Source organism: Lissotriton vulgaris, chromosome 4_1, assembly GCF_964263255.1.
Source record: "Lissotriton vulgaris chromosome 4_1, aLisVul1.2, whole genome shotgun sequence".
Taxonomy (NCBI): Eukaryota; Metazoa; Chordata; class Amphibia; order Caudata; family Salamandridae; genus Lissotriton; species Lissotriton vulgaris.
Window position 1 is genome coordinate 658,955,166 of NC_141691.1, and position 14,890 is coordinate 658,970,055.

Consider the following 14,890-nt stretch of genomic DNA (forward strand, 5'->3'; position numbering starts at 1 on the left):
TGGCCAGGGCTTGCGCCAAAGTCAGTCAGAGACCACCATTCCTAAGTCAGGGCAAGGGAGTTACACGCCAAGATAACCCCTGCTCACCCTTTAGGTAACGTGACACGAGCAGCAAGGCTAAACTTGGAGGCTATGTAGGTTAAGTGTTTGCGCGCGCACCCAGCAACAACACCCAAGGCCCACCACAAAAGAAACTTCACACAAGGTTATATATAAAAATAGCCTTTGTATTATACCAAAACACATTAGATAAAAACACACACTTTACAATGTGCCAAAGGGCACGGGCAGAATTTACAGGGGATATGTACAAGACAGGGCCACATGGACCACTGTCAAGAGTAGGCACTTTTAGAACTTAGCATTTAGCACATAGAATATAAAATCACTGTAGCACAATTAAAAAATGTAACACACAACCAGTAATCACTGGTAACAGGAAAGGACCACCTACGCTACCCTAACCACCTTAGGAGAATATTACGCAGGGAACCTGGACCTCACTAGCAACACCTGTACTAGAACAACCACCTAAGTATCACAATACCTGTAGGGGTATAAGCATGAACATATTACACAAGATGCAACACAACATTCAGAGGTGTAGGGAAGAAAAACACATGATGCATAACATACATTCAGAGGTGCAGGAGAACACAATTGCGCAGAACTCACACAAGTCACCACCTGTGACTGTCCCTAGGCCAACTGGCCTCGCAGGGGCTAGGACGCCCTGTGTCCCAAAGTCAGGGGGGCCTAAACGTAGCAGCTGTCCACTGAGTGCTGGTCAGCTGTGTGAGACAATGCTGGGGCCAACGCTGGAGCCTTGCCGGCTCTGCCAAAAGGACTGGGCCCTCAGGAGCCTTGCTGGGCTCTAAATAAATGGAATGCCCCTGAGCCTCTCCGGGCTCCTCAACAGTGGGGCGCCTTGAGCCTCTTGGAGCTCTTTACAAACAGTTGCCGCCTTGTGGGAGCCTCTCAGGGCTCAAGAATAATGAGGTGCCCCCTGAGCCTTTCAGGCTCGAAAGAAAAATGCGGCATCATTGGAGCCCCTCTTAGGCTCGAATTAGCAATGCCAGGTGAGCCTCGTGGGCTCTGATTCTAGAAAAATGCCCTCGGAGCCCTCTCAGGGCTCTAAAACCATAATGCCCCCTGGGGGCTGCCACTGAACAATGGAGCGTCCCTCTGCCATCCGGGCCGCTCTGGAACCACTGCTGAGCCCCCTTAGAAGCCCACACTCACCGGGCTGCTGTGGCGGAGGCTCCTCTGCGGCGGCTCCCTTCACTGGCTGCGGGGCCTCACGGTTCTCGCGGCCAGAATTCTCTCTCTCCCTGGGCTCTTCCTCGCTCCTGGGAGCCCGGGGGGGCCGGGAGCCCCGGAGGGGTAGGGGTGGAACAACGACGCTGGTTGCTGCGTTGCTTCCTGCCTTCCAGGCAGGCTGCCGGGGCTCTCCCTCGTGAGAGCCTCGCCGACCCGGCGCGGAAGGTTCCTTCCTCTCGGGCTGCGGGGGCGGGACTTCCGACCCTTCGTCCTGGGTCGCGCTGCGGTTGGCCGATCAGCCGGCTGCTTCTGGGTCGCTGTGGGCACTTGTTGGGGTTAATCCGGGGTAGGCTCCCGGTCGATGGAGCATAAAAACGGGGTGAGTAATAAATCGAGGTGGGCACTCGATATAATCAGTAATCCTGGGCAAATGCCAGGTGGGCACCGGCTTGGACAATTAAAGCGCCCCCAAGCGCTATGGCAGAGTCAAGCCCTCCTAGCAGAGCAAGGCAAGGGGGGGCAAGGCTGGGCCAGGGACCAGCTCACTCGGCCCTCCAGGCAGGAAGGCAGTCCCAAGTGGCGGTTCCTCCTGCGCCCAGCAGCAGCCCCCCTCAGGTAGGATCAGGTTTGCTATCTCAAGTTCCACGGGGAACTAAAAACTTTTCTCTTCTTGCAAGCCTTCTCCCCTTAGCATCAGCTTCTCTGCTTCCTAGGGTCTGCGTCCTTCAGCGCCAAGAAACCGCCTGGTAATCGTGCGCTCTATAAATACTATTAAATTCTAATTCAATTCAAATTTAAATTCAAATCAGGCAAGAACATTTTCATGGGGTCACAGCCCATCTTTTATACACCTTTTCCCTTTGTCTGGCTTCATGGTGAGGGGAAAAACCAGGCGCAGCTGGTTTGTGAGCACTCTTGATGTGCTCAGCCCCTCACTCTATTCACTGGCAGGGCTAGGGACATTAGACGCACCACTGGGGGCGGAGCCAGCATTGTGTGGGGAAAGCCCAGCCCTATTCAGGACCTAGGTGCACTCCTCCCCAGCCATCAGCATGCTAATCTCCACACTCACCACTGGGCAGACCCATCGAGACTCCTGGAGCCAGGCTCACCAGCCAGCTCCAGCCAATCACGTGGCAGCACACTCACTGCACACGCACACCCATGTCTAGAAGCAGCACTTCCACACTAGACACATACACGCCGCACATATCATTGTGCAGCATTCAATCTCACGAGTCCGCACATACCAAACTCCAGCCTGCACACCTCACGCATCAGAACTACCAGGGACAGAGACATTCCCCATGCATTCCTATGGGAGGGCAGGCCAACCTTACTCCACGCACTCAGAGTGCGCACGCACTTTCCACTGGGACACAGCAAAAGTGCGCAGAAACCAAAAAACACTACCACCAATTCACATTCAAAAATCAAAAAAGTTTAGGGGTGAACCTGACAGAAGGGCCAAGTCCAACAATGGCCATCTCCCACACATATTTCGCCTTCAGTGAATTGTAAAATGATGCACTGTAATATCTCATGGAGGTCGTAACCTGCAAACCATGATGCAAAAAGTCAGATGCTAAACATTTCTAGTTGTTAATCAAATGCACTCTTCTTATTCTACACAGATTCTATGTTCATTTTTACTTACCTAATTGTGTCAGTACTTTAAAAACACATGCAATTATGACACTGAGATACAAAAAATATAATCAGTTTTTTGTGTCATCAAATAAAAAGGTAATCACATTAAAGTACTTTGAATTACAAAACTCCATATTAATATAATCAATAAAAAAAATCCTCAGGGATATTTTGTAGCCCTAGTACACTTCTATAACAACAAATTTCACATGTATACACAAGATTGGGTATCATTTTTTACTATTAAGAGTTCCCTCAGTATAATTTGATTAACACACAACAAACCATACCACATCATGTTATACCATCCAGCACCGTACGACATCATAGTAAGTCAGTTACAGGTACTGTATCACATTATACCATACAACACCATACAATACGTGATCACATCATACCAGACTAAGCACCACACCATAACACACAATACAAAACCTCATTATATTACACCACCCATACAACATGCAAGTCTACACCAGGCCATACTACAACATCCAAAACCGAAAACGTTCTCACCACACCAGTCTCAGTATTGAACACCAGAACATACAGAATACTTCATGCAATAGATCATGCTTCATTTTCTCATAAACCACTCCATCATGTCATTGAACATCGAAACACAAAAGACCATGCAGCAACATACCCCATAACAGTCCATCATACGTTCCCAGGAAACTCATACCATACACATGCAATGCCATTCGATGCAAAAGACACCTTTCAAAAGAACCTAACACCGCAGCACTTAATATCACCTCATCCTATATCGGACAATAAGACTTCAAAGCATCTAAAACACACCACACAAAACCACACTATCACTCTTTATAGAACGACATACCACTATCCAAAATCACATCATCCAAAAGAACAAAACACGCCACATCACACTATACTACGAAGTACCCACCTTATACCATACAACATAACATTATATTGCATCATACAAAACGACCTCAAATCACACTTCATCATACTGAACTCCATATCATCCCATACTGCACCACAGAACATTATACCACATCATATAACACCAGATAGTACAACAACAATATGCACACCACGTCGTGTCACACAAAGCAACAGCATATCATCTTAAAGTATACAACACTCCAGCCACATCACACCGTCTTACTCAAACTACACCATCCAGCAATACATCATATTATTCAGTGGCACTTCAACCATAAAACGCTATGTAACTCGACTGGCTCCCGGAAGTCACCAATCCTTATCCCCCTCCCCTTCCCCCCACACACAAACACAAAGCTGTAAACAGATACCTGGAAGATGAGAGGAAGAAGGACAGAACTGGGAACTCGTGCATTGCTCTCATGGAAAGAGGATTGTTGTAAATTCTATTCTGAGTACCATGGAATACAACTTTGTATGTCTCCTTCTTGAGGGCCCTCTGGGATGTATACATCAAGGGCAGTTGTGTGGCCCCCGCAGATTAGCGTGCTACAGAATGAGAGTGACCGAGAGTCTGGATGGAAGCAGGCTTAGCACCCCAAATTTATGGTGCTTGTGCACGGTGCCGCCTCACAGCCAGAATGCAAGGGTACACGTATACCATTGATTTCAGCACCCCCATGGTATGAGCTACCGGTGCGGTACAGTTAAACCACTGTTAGGATTCAGCAGCAGAATTAATATAAGGTTACAACAACTACGCAGCAGGGGATCACGCAGCAGGGGATCACGGGGAATTTATATTCACCTACGTCTATTTGGCTTCACAGAATCAGCGCGCAAACCCGAGTTTTCGTCTGTTTTCCTTCTACATGTCGGTAAAGGAAATAAATACAAGGATTTGCCATATTGTTAGTTGCCATGCGAGCCACTTCACGTTATAATGTTGCAGTACTCATTTTCCTCCCTTTCTCCTCACAGGCAATCTCCCACGCACCAATTGTAAAGTCCATATGGGTAATCACTTTCACCAGAGAAAAGGCGGTTTAATGCATTTCAAGCACTGTAGATAATAGTACAAAATGATCCTGCCTGGTGTATCAGCTGGGATACCCCTATAATACGAGCACCGAATGTTATTTCTAAAGAGCATGCCGCGCTTTTTGCTGCCATCTACAGGAGTTCTGCCCTCATAACAATCTCCCATCACACTATGCCTGAGCCTGATAGATTGATGCACTCTTCGCAGAAAAAAAGGGAAGCCCTTTACTTTAAAGAAATGAATTGCCACACGTTGTGCTGCTGGTAAACGCTGTGTTTAACAATATATCTACCCCATGCGTCCTTTAAAATAAAAAAGGAAACAAACACACAAACCACATCCTGCCCTGTTTCCACTGTTTGGCGTCCACATTGTCCAATACATTTGACAAGATGAACAACTCCTGCAACCGTGGCCGTCCCAATTACGCAAACATTTTGAAGAGGACAATAACTTTTGGGTCACAAAAGCACGTGAGTGCAGCGAGCAGTTGGCTTAAACCCCATTCAACCGAGCGAAGGTGATTCATTACACAGATGCCTGTTCAAACTTAAACTGCCTAACGCATCGCATACATGAGGGCGCAGTCATAGATATTGTCCGTTTTACAAATGCTTTCGTTTTAAAGTCAGCCTTTATATCAAGATCAAATACATGTGCACAACTCCTTTGAGCTGTGAGAACAGACGATTTGTAATCTTTCTGGTGATGCCCAACTACTTCCGGTGTCAGAGGATGAATGGGACAGGAGCTGGTGAGGGCCAGTATTATGCTGGGATTGAGAACAAGGTGTGACCCAGTTGAAAGGAACATATGACCCTGTGGGGTCAATATTATATTAGGATCCAGAAAATGTGTCATACAGCATATTGTTGAAGTGCTGCCTTAAAAGAAGTCTCCCAATATATAAGGATATTCATCACTGGTGGCAAAGCAACCTCCTAACGTCTCCCGTTCATACACCCTGCAATAACCAGACATGTTGTTTTAATAAACTGTTGATTAATTCGCTGGTTAAGAGGTCGAAAGTTCTTCTTCAGCCTTGTCACCCACTGCTTCAGCAAACTGAACTAAAAAGTGGACTCCAGAAGAGGTAGTTGCAATACAGAAATGTCAAAGAGCCCATTTAGGGCAAGCCGTAGGGCTCCATCGAAGCCCATTCTGAAGCTGAAGACCATTTTGAGCCCCATGGCCACAAACGCCCTGCTTCCTCCTCTCAAGGTAATATCAAATGTATTCACAAGAAGAGGACTGGGCCCAAACTCACCCTTCCATAGGTGTGGGTACATGAAGGTAAGTAGGTGTATGTGGTTGATATGAACTCCAATTCCCATCTAGCCTAACTGCTGGACACCCCTGGTCCTATTGAGTCACCATCTCATTTTAGATGTATTTATATTCTGAATTCGCAGTTTGATGTATTAAGCACAATTTTATGTATTGTATCGGCTGCCTTTTATAGGATGCTATATGTATTTTATTCCTATTTTGAACTTGTTTTGTATTACTTTTATGGTTGGTGACAGCTGAAAAAGGATGATCCTGATCTGAGTCACCATCTCTAGCTTTCCTCTTGTGCGGCTATTCCTCCACGGTTTATGATTCACCTACACGCTGTATGGCTACCTTGACTCACCCAAACCTCACCTGTGCACTTAACTATAGTGGCTGATATCCCTCTACCAATCCCAGGAATTCATTAGCATGGATCTTCTGCCCCTATGGCTGATGATAGTAAATCTATACTGACCTTTACATACTTTCCTTATAGATATAGTTGTAGTCGATATTCTGGATTCAATATTTTTGTAGGTTGAGGTGTACCTTGGTGTTTTGACATTCTAGGCAAAGTGTGAGCTGCACCCATGGTGCCTCAAAGGCCAAAGTGCTGCGGACCCTCATCACTTCAGCAAGAGTCCAGCTGCATAAAGAAGCCCCTAACCTGAACCACTGCTCCAAAGAGGAGTGAGGCAACCCCATGCAGCTCTACATCTGCTCACACCGCAACGTGCTTTCCACTGTGGGGGGTCAACACACTCAGCTGCCCCATTAAATGCCAGCGCTGGCCTCCACTTAGAGCTCGTAGAGGCAATAAAATGTACTGTGCATTTTTAGAAGGCACATTCACACCACAGACATATTTTCCTAATCACTGTCACCCAACCTATTGGTACTCATTTTACTGGCCTCAGGAGGATAAAGGCTGAGTGAACTTGCCTCACCGCGGTCAGTCACAGTTCCTGGCTGGATGAGTTAGTCCACTAAGCTTTCAGACAAGACTATGAATTTGATGCCTGTTGTCTGTCCAAGACAGGAGCAACAAGAGTCACTACAGATTTGCTAAAACTAAACGTTAAGGGCAACAATATGTCTCTATCAATCGAGAGTGAAAAAATATCAACAGCACTCATTAACTTGTCACAAATGTAACTTAAAGCGAAATCAGACTGGACAATGACAATGTATTTAAACATGCTAATCTTGAGAGTAAAATTGACATTCAAAAAGAAATATGCACTCTGTCTCATAAAAAGTTCACGTAGAAGCGAGCACATGCACACTTTTACCAAATTCCTCAGCCTTTTAAGACAAGCCTAGGTTCACTTGCAGACTTGATATATATATATAATTCACACTCTATTCGCATGCACATATTATATTTACATAAAAGTCAGTTCTGTACTCAGACTCATTACACAGATCTTGCATATTCTAAATTATATAACTTATGTAATCACATAAAAGTGACTTTCTCCAACTGAATGTATCCAACTTCGTCCATGTATTTACATATAGTAGAGAATCCCCAAGTGTGAATGCCCAGAAACAGAAAAACAAGGTTATTCTCTACTGTATAAAAACGATGTACTAATAAAAAGGGGTGGATGGGAAGGCTTCATCCAAAGCTGCTTCCCATCTGGAAACTGATTTGGTAGCATTTCATTCTTCGGTTTCTTAGTTTGTTTTCTCATTTGAAGAAAGTCAAGCATGAACTACTATACATGTCCTTTCTGCGTGCAAACATACGCAAACTCATTACATTTTGGTCTTATTGGACCTCAACGATGTTTCTCTAGGCCCAGTGAGCTTGGCACCAGTATGTGGGTGGTTTTATTTATTTATTTATTTTTATGTTTTTAAAACTCCAGTGTAGTCCTCCCCTGACAAAAAAAGATGATTGCATCTAGTGCTAGTCAGAACAACTCCAAGTGGTTAAGGTGTGTTGTCCTAAGCAGAATGATTGATCACCTTGGAGCTTTCTTAACTTAACACAATTTTCAGAATTGCTTTTTATGGCATATTTCTTGGCTCCTTTTGGCATAGACCAGGCAGTCACCACCCCTGGGTTAGGTTTCTCCAGTCCCATAAACTTGTAGGGAGTTTTTCCCAAATCCCCCGGCGTCGGGCCTAGTCTGAGATACCTATTTATTTTCAAGTGTATTTGCAGCACCTTCGGTTCAAAGGGAGGTTTCAAATGTTCTACTAAAAGTGCTGAAGTCATAACATTCTGCCATCTCCTCTGCAGCGTGCTGATGCTGCTGTTTCATTGCACCCTATGTCAGTGCCCAGTCCCGGTTAACCGCTGACCTGATAACTTCTCGAGGCAGGCTATTACTGGAATGTCTTTCCAAACGAACGCAATCAATTGACTCGTTTTTAATGGGACTGATGTTGTCAACATGTAAGATTTTCTCACTGTCTGCTGGACAATTTAGCCACAAATTGCCATTACATGGAAGCGCCATTGGAGCCTCATGGACGATTATCAAGTTCCCTCAGTTGTCCGTGTGCTGCTATAAAACATTTCATTGTCGTTTCCTTAGTTGTGAATTTCAGTACAAGCAGTGCTTTAAATGGGCCGGTACTCACCTGTACGGAGTACCAGCACTTTTTCCTTTTCTCCCCTTGAGTACCGGCACTTTTCCTAGAATGAAGAGAGTACCAGTACTCATGGGACCTGACTTCAGCCCAGGCAGCGTTTCCTTTATCATCTCCACTACCTCTGCACCTCCTTTAACAAGCACTGCAGGGAAGTTTGGAAGTCTTCAGAGCAAGGGGAGGAAGGGGGTCTGCAGAGTGCTTATCGGATCTATTGTTCTTTCACAGTGGGGCCGAGAGGGGGCTGTAAAATCTAATGGGTGGCGGCGGGACGCACTGAACAGAACAGATTTAAAAGTGGGTTTATGGCTGTTAGAGTGATGTCCACTGAGTGTTAACTAACGGCGGCCCATTAAGCGCACCGGGGGACAGGCGCCAGCTAGCCTGCCCCTGTCAGCCTCGGACCACTTCCGACTACAGGCCTCACTGGCCTGCCCTGGGTGTATGGTGGGGGGGCACCGTTCTTCAGCACTTATTAAGCACTTTGCCTGCCAATATAACTTGGTCTATATTTCGTAAAACTCTATCTTGTTTTGAAACGTGTTTCTTTATAATGGATAAGTGCCAAGTGTTTGTGTACGTGGTTGAGAAAACAAGCTGGAGGAAGGCACTGAACTCTGGCTGCTGTTTCAGAATGAGTCACAGGAATGAACGCAGCTCATTCGGAAGAACACACTCTTCGATACCCTTCAATTTTACTAACATTTTTTTTTTTAAACAAATGTTCATCAAATGCTTGATTTCACTGTTGCCCAAATAAAAACACACACTCCACAAATAGACAAGCACCGTAGGCAAACGCACACAACACATTAATGGATACATGCACACAAACCATAATGCACAGACACGGATGAGTACATACTGGACAGAGGTACATGAACCAAAGATTCATGCCCAAGCATGCACATGCAAACACTTGCTGAACCCCAAGCACGGACACACAGCACACACATTCCATTGGTAGACACACACATACAACATGCACACATACAATTAAACACATACCAAACACATACAAACTCACAAAAGAAACTATGGATCTTCTACTGGTCACCTTACAGTATCTTGCTGTGCCTTTCTTCACAGCATATGTCACATTTCCTTTATGGTTATCTTGACAAATAACTACCACCAATAGTGTGTGCTGTACAAACTGAGCAAAATACACACAATTGATGGACGGAATGCCGAACAAATCAAAACATTACAGTTTTTGTTGCATAGAGTCTTGTGTTACCTACAGGTCAACAGTTAAGATCCTGGTAAAATAGCTTAGTGAGTTATGACCCTGCAGCAAGGACCTGCCTGCAAACAAGAAGGCATATATTTAGAACCTCGCTGTTATTTCCTCAATCCTTTCTTATTTTAATGATGCTAAAGAAGCCTACTTTGGGTAGTAGTAAACACTTATAAGTAAGTGCCATATATATAATTATTAGTAAGATAACTAATGGACAGATGGATCCGACGTTCTAACAATGCATGCAGATTTTGTGCATACAACCTTCGCAAAGTCAAAAAGCTAGCTCCGCCCCTTGTCCCACCTTAGCACCGCCCCTAACTCCACCCACTGCTCCTTTTGGTGAGTACCTGCACTTATTTTTTTCCATTTAAACCACTGAGTACACGTTTTACTAAATGATCGGCTGAAACAAATGTAACTCTTAAACTTGCTCGATCACCTTGCCAATAAAGCTTTGCTTTCTTTGGTTTGATAGAAAAGAGCTAATTCTCTTGTCCATGGTCATTTGTATCCTGTTAAAGTGCTTATAAAAAGCTAATAGGTTCAGCAGGTGTTGCGGACCCAATTGACGGTCTGGATTTTTGGCGTTTCCCTAGCTGAAGGTTTTTTTTTTGTTTTAGTTAAACACTGAGGTTTAAACCAGGGATTGCTTGTAATTGAGTTGCTTGATATTATATTCCATGATTTGCGTTATAATGTCCTTAATATTAACAAAAGCAGTGTTGAAATCTGCAAAGCAAACACACTGCTGTCTCCTACGACTTGATTTTATCAGGTGTGATATAAACGTTCTATCTGCGTGTATTCTTATTTCTATAGCCAGTTAAATTGCCAGGACTTAACCAGTGTTTTGCCTCCATGCCATATACAGAAAGATGTATAGTTTGATGGTAAGCTTGAATACTCGAGCTCACTTGTGGCCGCCTGGCCACACTTTTACAAACAAATACTTATTTCAATACCAGGAGAAAATGCAAGTGCATTTTTAGGTGAGTTGTCTGGCAAAACCTGAATGATGCAGCCTACAAGCGATGTTAGATTTTGCATATTCAGCATAAATGAGGAAGCTTGATGCTGAAAAACGGGTGGGTGGGTGGTAGCATAATAGATTTATGTGCCAAAAAAGAGACAACGTATCCGGCGACTCACAACACATACATTCTATGGCAGCATTATTTTGAGGTGTTATCACATATTATGCAGCAGATGGTGGATTGTGTGCATGTGCAGTAAATCCATAATTATATAGGACACGCCACTTCCATAGAATTACATTATTCTATTAACTCTTTTTGTAACACAGAAGTTCTCTTCGTTTTTATGTTGCATTCCACTGGGGAAAGTAGCATTCTACTATCTGACCTGCTGGACAGTGTGAGGGTACCCAATACCCTTCAGGTGATAATAGACACTGGTTCCAGTCCTGGACTTCTGTGTAATAAAACAGTGGATTGTGGGTGGTGTAGTCTTGTTTTGCTACCATTGACCTAATTCAACTAACATGTTTTCAACGATGTATTAGGAAAAGTTCAGGACTGGGGAGACATGTCTGTAATGACCTGGTGAGAGGCGGTCACCAGTGACAGTTCTGTGACATTCAACTATGCACTTTTTAATAAACAAAACCAAGCTCACTGACTTAGGTTTAAACAATGGAAAACGGTGAATACGCCGACCTGAGTTCAAGCACACAAGGAGTAGGCAACTATAACAGCACGTTGATTGGAGAGATGGGGCCACTTTCGCGTCAGTCCGCGACTTGTCCTTGTCGCCCCTCTCCTCTGGTGATGCTTTCACGTCTCGCGTTCAGCCACTCTTAGGCAATCGCGAGTTTCGGTTAATTTCGCCAATGCTGGCACACCTGGCACTACTATTTTTTCCCGCCGTTTCAAATTTCAACCAATCGCAAAACGTGAAAGTGGCCGCCCGCGTGCTGTGTGCCAATGAGCGGAGAACAAACGTAACGTCGCTGTCACGATCAGACGTGCTGAGGACAGATCCTCAGAGGTGTCTGTCACGCGGGCTCTGGCCTGTGACCCCGCTCTCGAGAGACCGCGGCGCTGTCACGTACTGCTTCTGACTGTAATTGTAACTGAATTTATATAGCACATACTACCCTTCACGAGCCGTCGAAACGACAGAGCTCGGTCCTCGCGAGACGAACGTTCATGCGTGGAGGGGATCTTGAAGCAGAGACGGGCCTCGGCAGCATTTGAGTTGCCCTCGCCCAATGTTTTGCGGTTTGCCGCAAATACAAGCGTAATTAGCTCTCACGGCTTGCTGTGCGAGGAGTCAGGCGAGGGGGCGCGACTGCTACAATCCTAATCAATTATTCCGCATTCCAGGGAGACCCACAGCTCGATGTAATAGAATTAATTGTGGAGAGAGCGCGTGGGAGTCTTTGCTCGCTTGAGCTGTGTGATTTTAGTCCTAGGTAGAGGGAATTCCATGGAAAGCTCGAACGCATCCTATTGGGCTTTAGTGGGGAAATACGGGGCTATGTAAATGGGCATACTTCCATTCCACAGTCTACAATACAGCAGTATAGCAAGGGTTCCGTAAGGCCTTGATGCAAGCAAGGAAACTGGGCTTTTCTAATTCCTCTGTTGGCAGTAGAGACGGTCAAAACTGGACTACACACTGCCTCACACACACGTGGGCATGGTGCCACTGTGCCTGCTGCACCTTTGTTTGGTACTCCCCGTATACCTGGAGTATTTATGACCTAATGTATCAACAAGCTTGTCTTTGGTCTTTCAAAAATGGCAATATGTTTTTAAGTTCAGTAAATGTTATTGAAGCTGCAACAGTCGCCTTTGTTGGCCATTGTTATAGCAAGACCTCAGCTAGGGCAGGTTATTTGCATCGGTCTGTGATGAATTAGGCGTCGTTTATGTAAACAGGAAAACAGTCCAGCCCCGTGGAACTGTGTGACAGGATGGAGGAGAGCAGCCCGCCCGCCACTGCTGATGCCTTAACCATTCTGACAGGGGTCGCACCAAACAACAAATAAGGTCGCGTGTATACCTTTTACAACAATCTCCTAAAATAAGGATCCCTGTGTGGCACGTGACTGCAGTTCATGTTCAAGGATCCCAACACTGCCGCCAGGTGCTGTACCTGTGCATTCCGGTGCTAGTATGTTGCATTTCCCCTTACATAGAACACACATAGGAATGTAGGGGGGAAAGGACTAGGTGCGCTACAGACCCGTGGTGTGTTCTGCAAACCCCGCTGTGAAAGCAGGAATACCAGTACCAGGATGCAATGGTACAAAACAGGGCTGACAGGGTTTGTTATTCCCATTATAAGTACAGGACTGCCAGCACCAGGTTGCAAAATAAGTAAATAGGAGTAAATGAGGTACTGAGCTCGGACTTTTTACTAATGCTTCAGCTATCCCCATTATAAGTACAGAACTACAAGCACCAGCATCCAACGGAAGAAAATGGAACTAAATGAGCTATTGAGCAGGGACGTGTTTTACTATTGCTTCGGCTACCTCCATTGTAACTACAAAGTCCTAGTACCAGCGTGCAAAGGAAGAAAGCCAAACTGCATAAATACTGGTCCCCAACATGTTTTATTGTGTTTTTTTTAACTTGACACGTTGCAAATGCAGAACTACAAATACCAGGATGCAAAGGAAGAAAACATGAGTAAATGAGCAATGTCAACTGATGTGTTTTGTATTCGTACTGTAAATGCATATATACTCGTAGTACAATGAAAATGAGGAAAAGACGCCAGAATGAGTCTGTGGCAAGGCATGTTTTGTTCTTCTAATGTTAGATACGGGCCTCCCGTTACCAGCATCCAAACCAAAAATACTGAATGAGCTATCGCCACAGTAGGATGTTCTCATGACAAATCCAGAACTAGACGTACGAGAACGCAAAGGAAGAAAACACTGGCTAAGCTAGTAAACGCAGATGTGGAACATCTCATAAACAGTAAAAAAAAAAAGGGGAGGGGGATCAGAGCAATTCTGTCAAGTACTTACCGCACATCACGGAAGCTAAAAGTTGCAGCAGAGCAAAGCCATGCTTCTCCATCCCGAGTCCAGGGAAGACGAGTCCGTGAAGGGGTCAGAAAGCATCAGAGGAAGCAGTGGAGGGCTGCTGGGGAGTCCAGGGCAATCAGGACAGTGGGTAAGAGGCTACCAGCACCTTCCGACCCGTCATGCCCAGTACCACAGTTGGACAGAAGGAAGGGCGGGCGGATGGGGGTTCTGCGCCCCCTTTTAGAGGAACCACAGCGAAAAGAGGAACAGGCGAGAAACTGAAAACATGCAGCCACGCTGCCCTGTCAGCCGCCAGCAGCTCCCGACCTGGCCGATTCCAAACTTCCAAGCCCCCCCTGCGGGGATGTAAGTGGTGGCGCCTGGACTGGCTTCCCAGGTGCGTCCCTGCTGTGCGGATGCTGATGCAAGGCTGCCTCCTCGCTCCTTCACGATGGGAGCGCGGTTGTGGTCCTCCCGGGGCAGCGGCAGACTGTGGTATCCGACGGGATCCTGTAGCTGGAAGCGGCGAGCCCGGCACTGTTGTTACTGTACACAGCTCACGGGATGGCGTATTGTACAGCCGCGGCTCTCACAACCAGCCCCCTCCTCCCTTCCTGCCCGCTCCGTGGGGGGCGTGTGACTGCAGAAGGAGGCTTCCCGTCTCAGCCACCACTCCCGCACTCACTCAAGTTCCCCTAACCTCTCAGAGGAATACCCTCCATCCGCCTGCGCTCGCGCACGCCTTCCTCTCCATTCGGATGCTCCTGGAGTGGAGTCCAATTCCACACTTGTCTCTGTAGGTATGGGTTTTAACGCTCTGATTTTGAGAAGTAGAAATTATCTTTTTACACCCCTCTCCCTTATTGTACCTTTATCTCCTCTCTCCTTATCTCAT

At 45.8% G+C, this 14,890-nt stretch overlaps 1 protein-coding gene across 1 annotated transcript in view; it reads right to left on the bottom strand.

Annotated features, from left to right (window-relative positions):
• RAMP3 (receptor activity modifying protein 3) overlaps positions 1-14,561 on the bottom strand; it is a 1,178,278-nt gene extending 1,163,717 nt beyond the window's left edge. The window contains exon 1 of the mRNA XM_086964913.1: positions 13,996-14,561. Coding sequence (XP_086821039.1) covers positions 13,996-14,047 — 52 coding nt within the window. The 5' untranslated portion in view covers positions 14,048-14,561. The remainder of the gene's footprint in view (positions 1-13,995) is intronic.
• Positions 14,562-14,890: the final 329 nt, after the last annotated feature.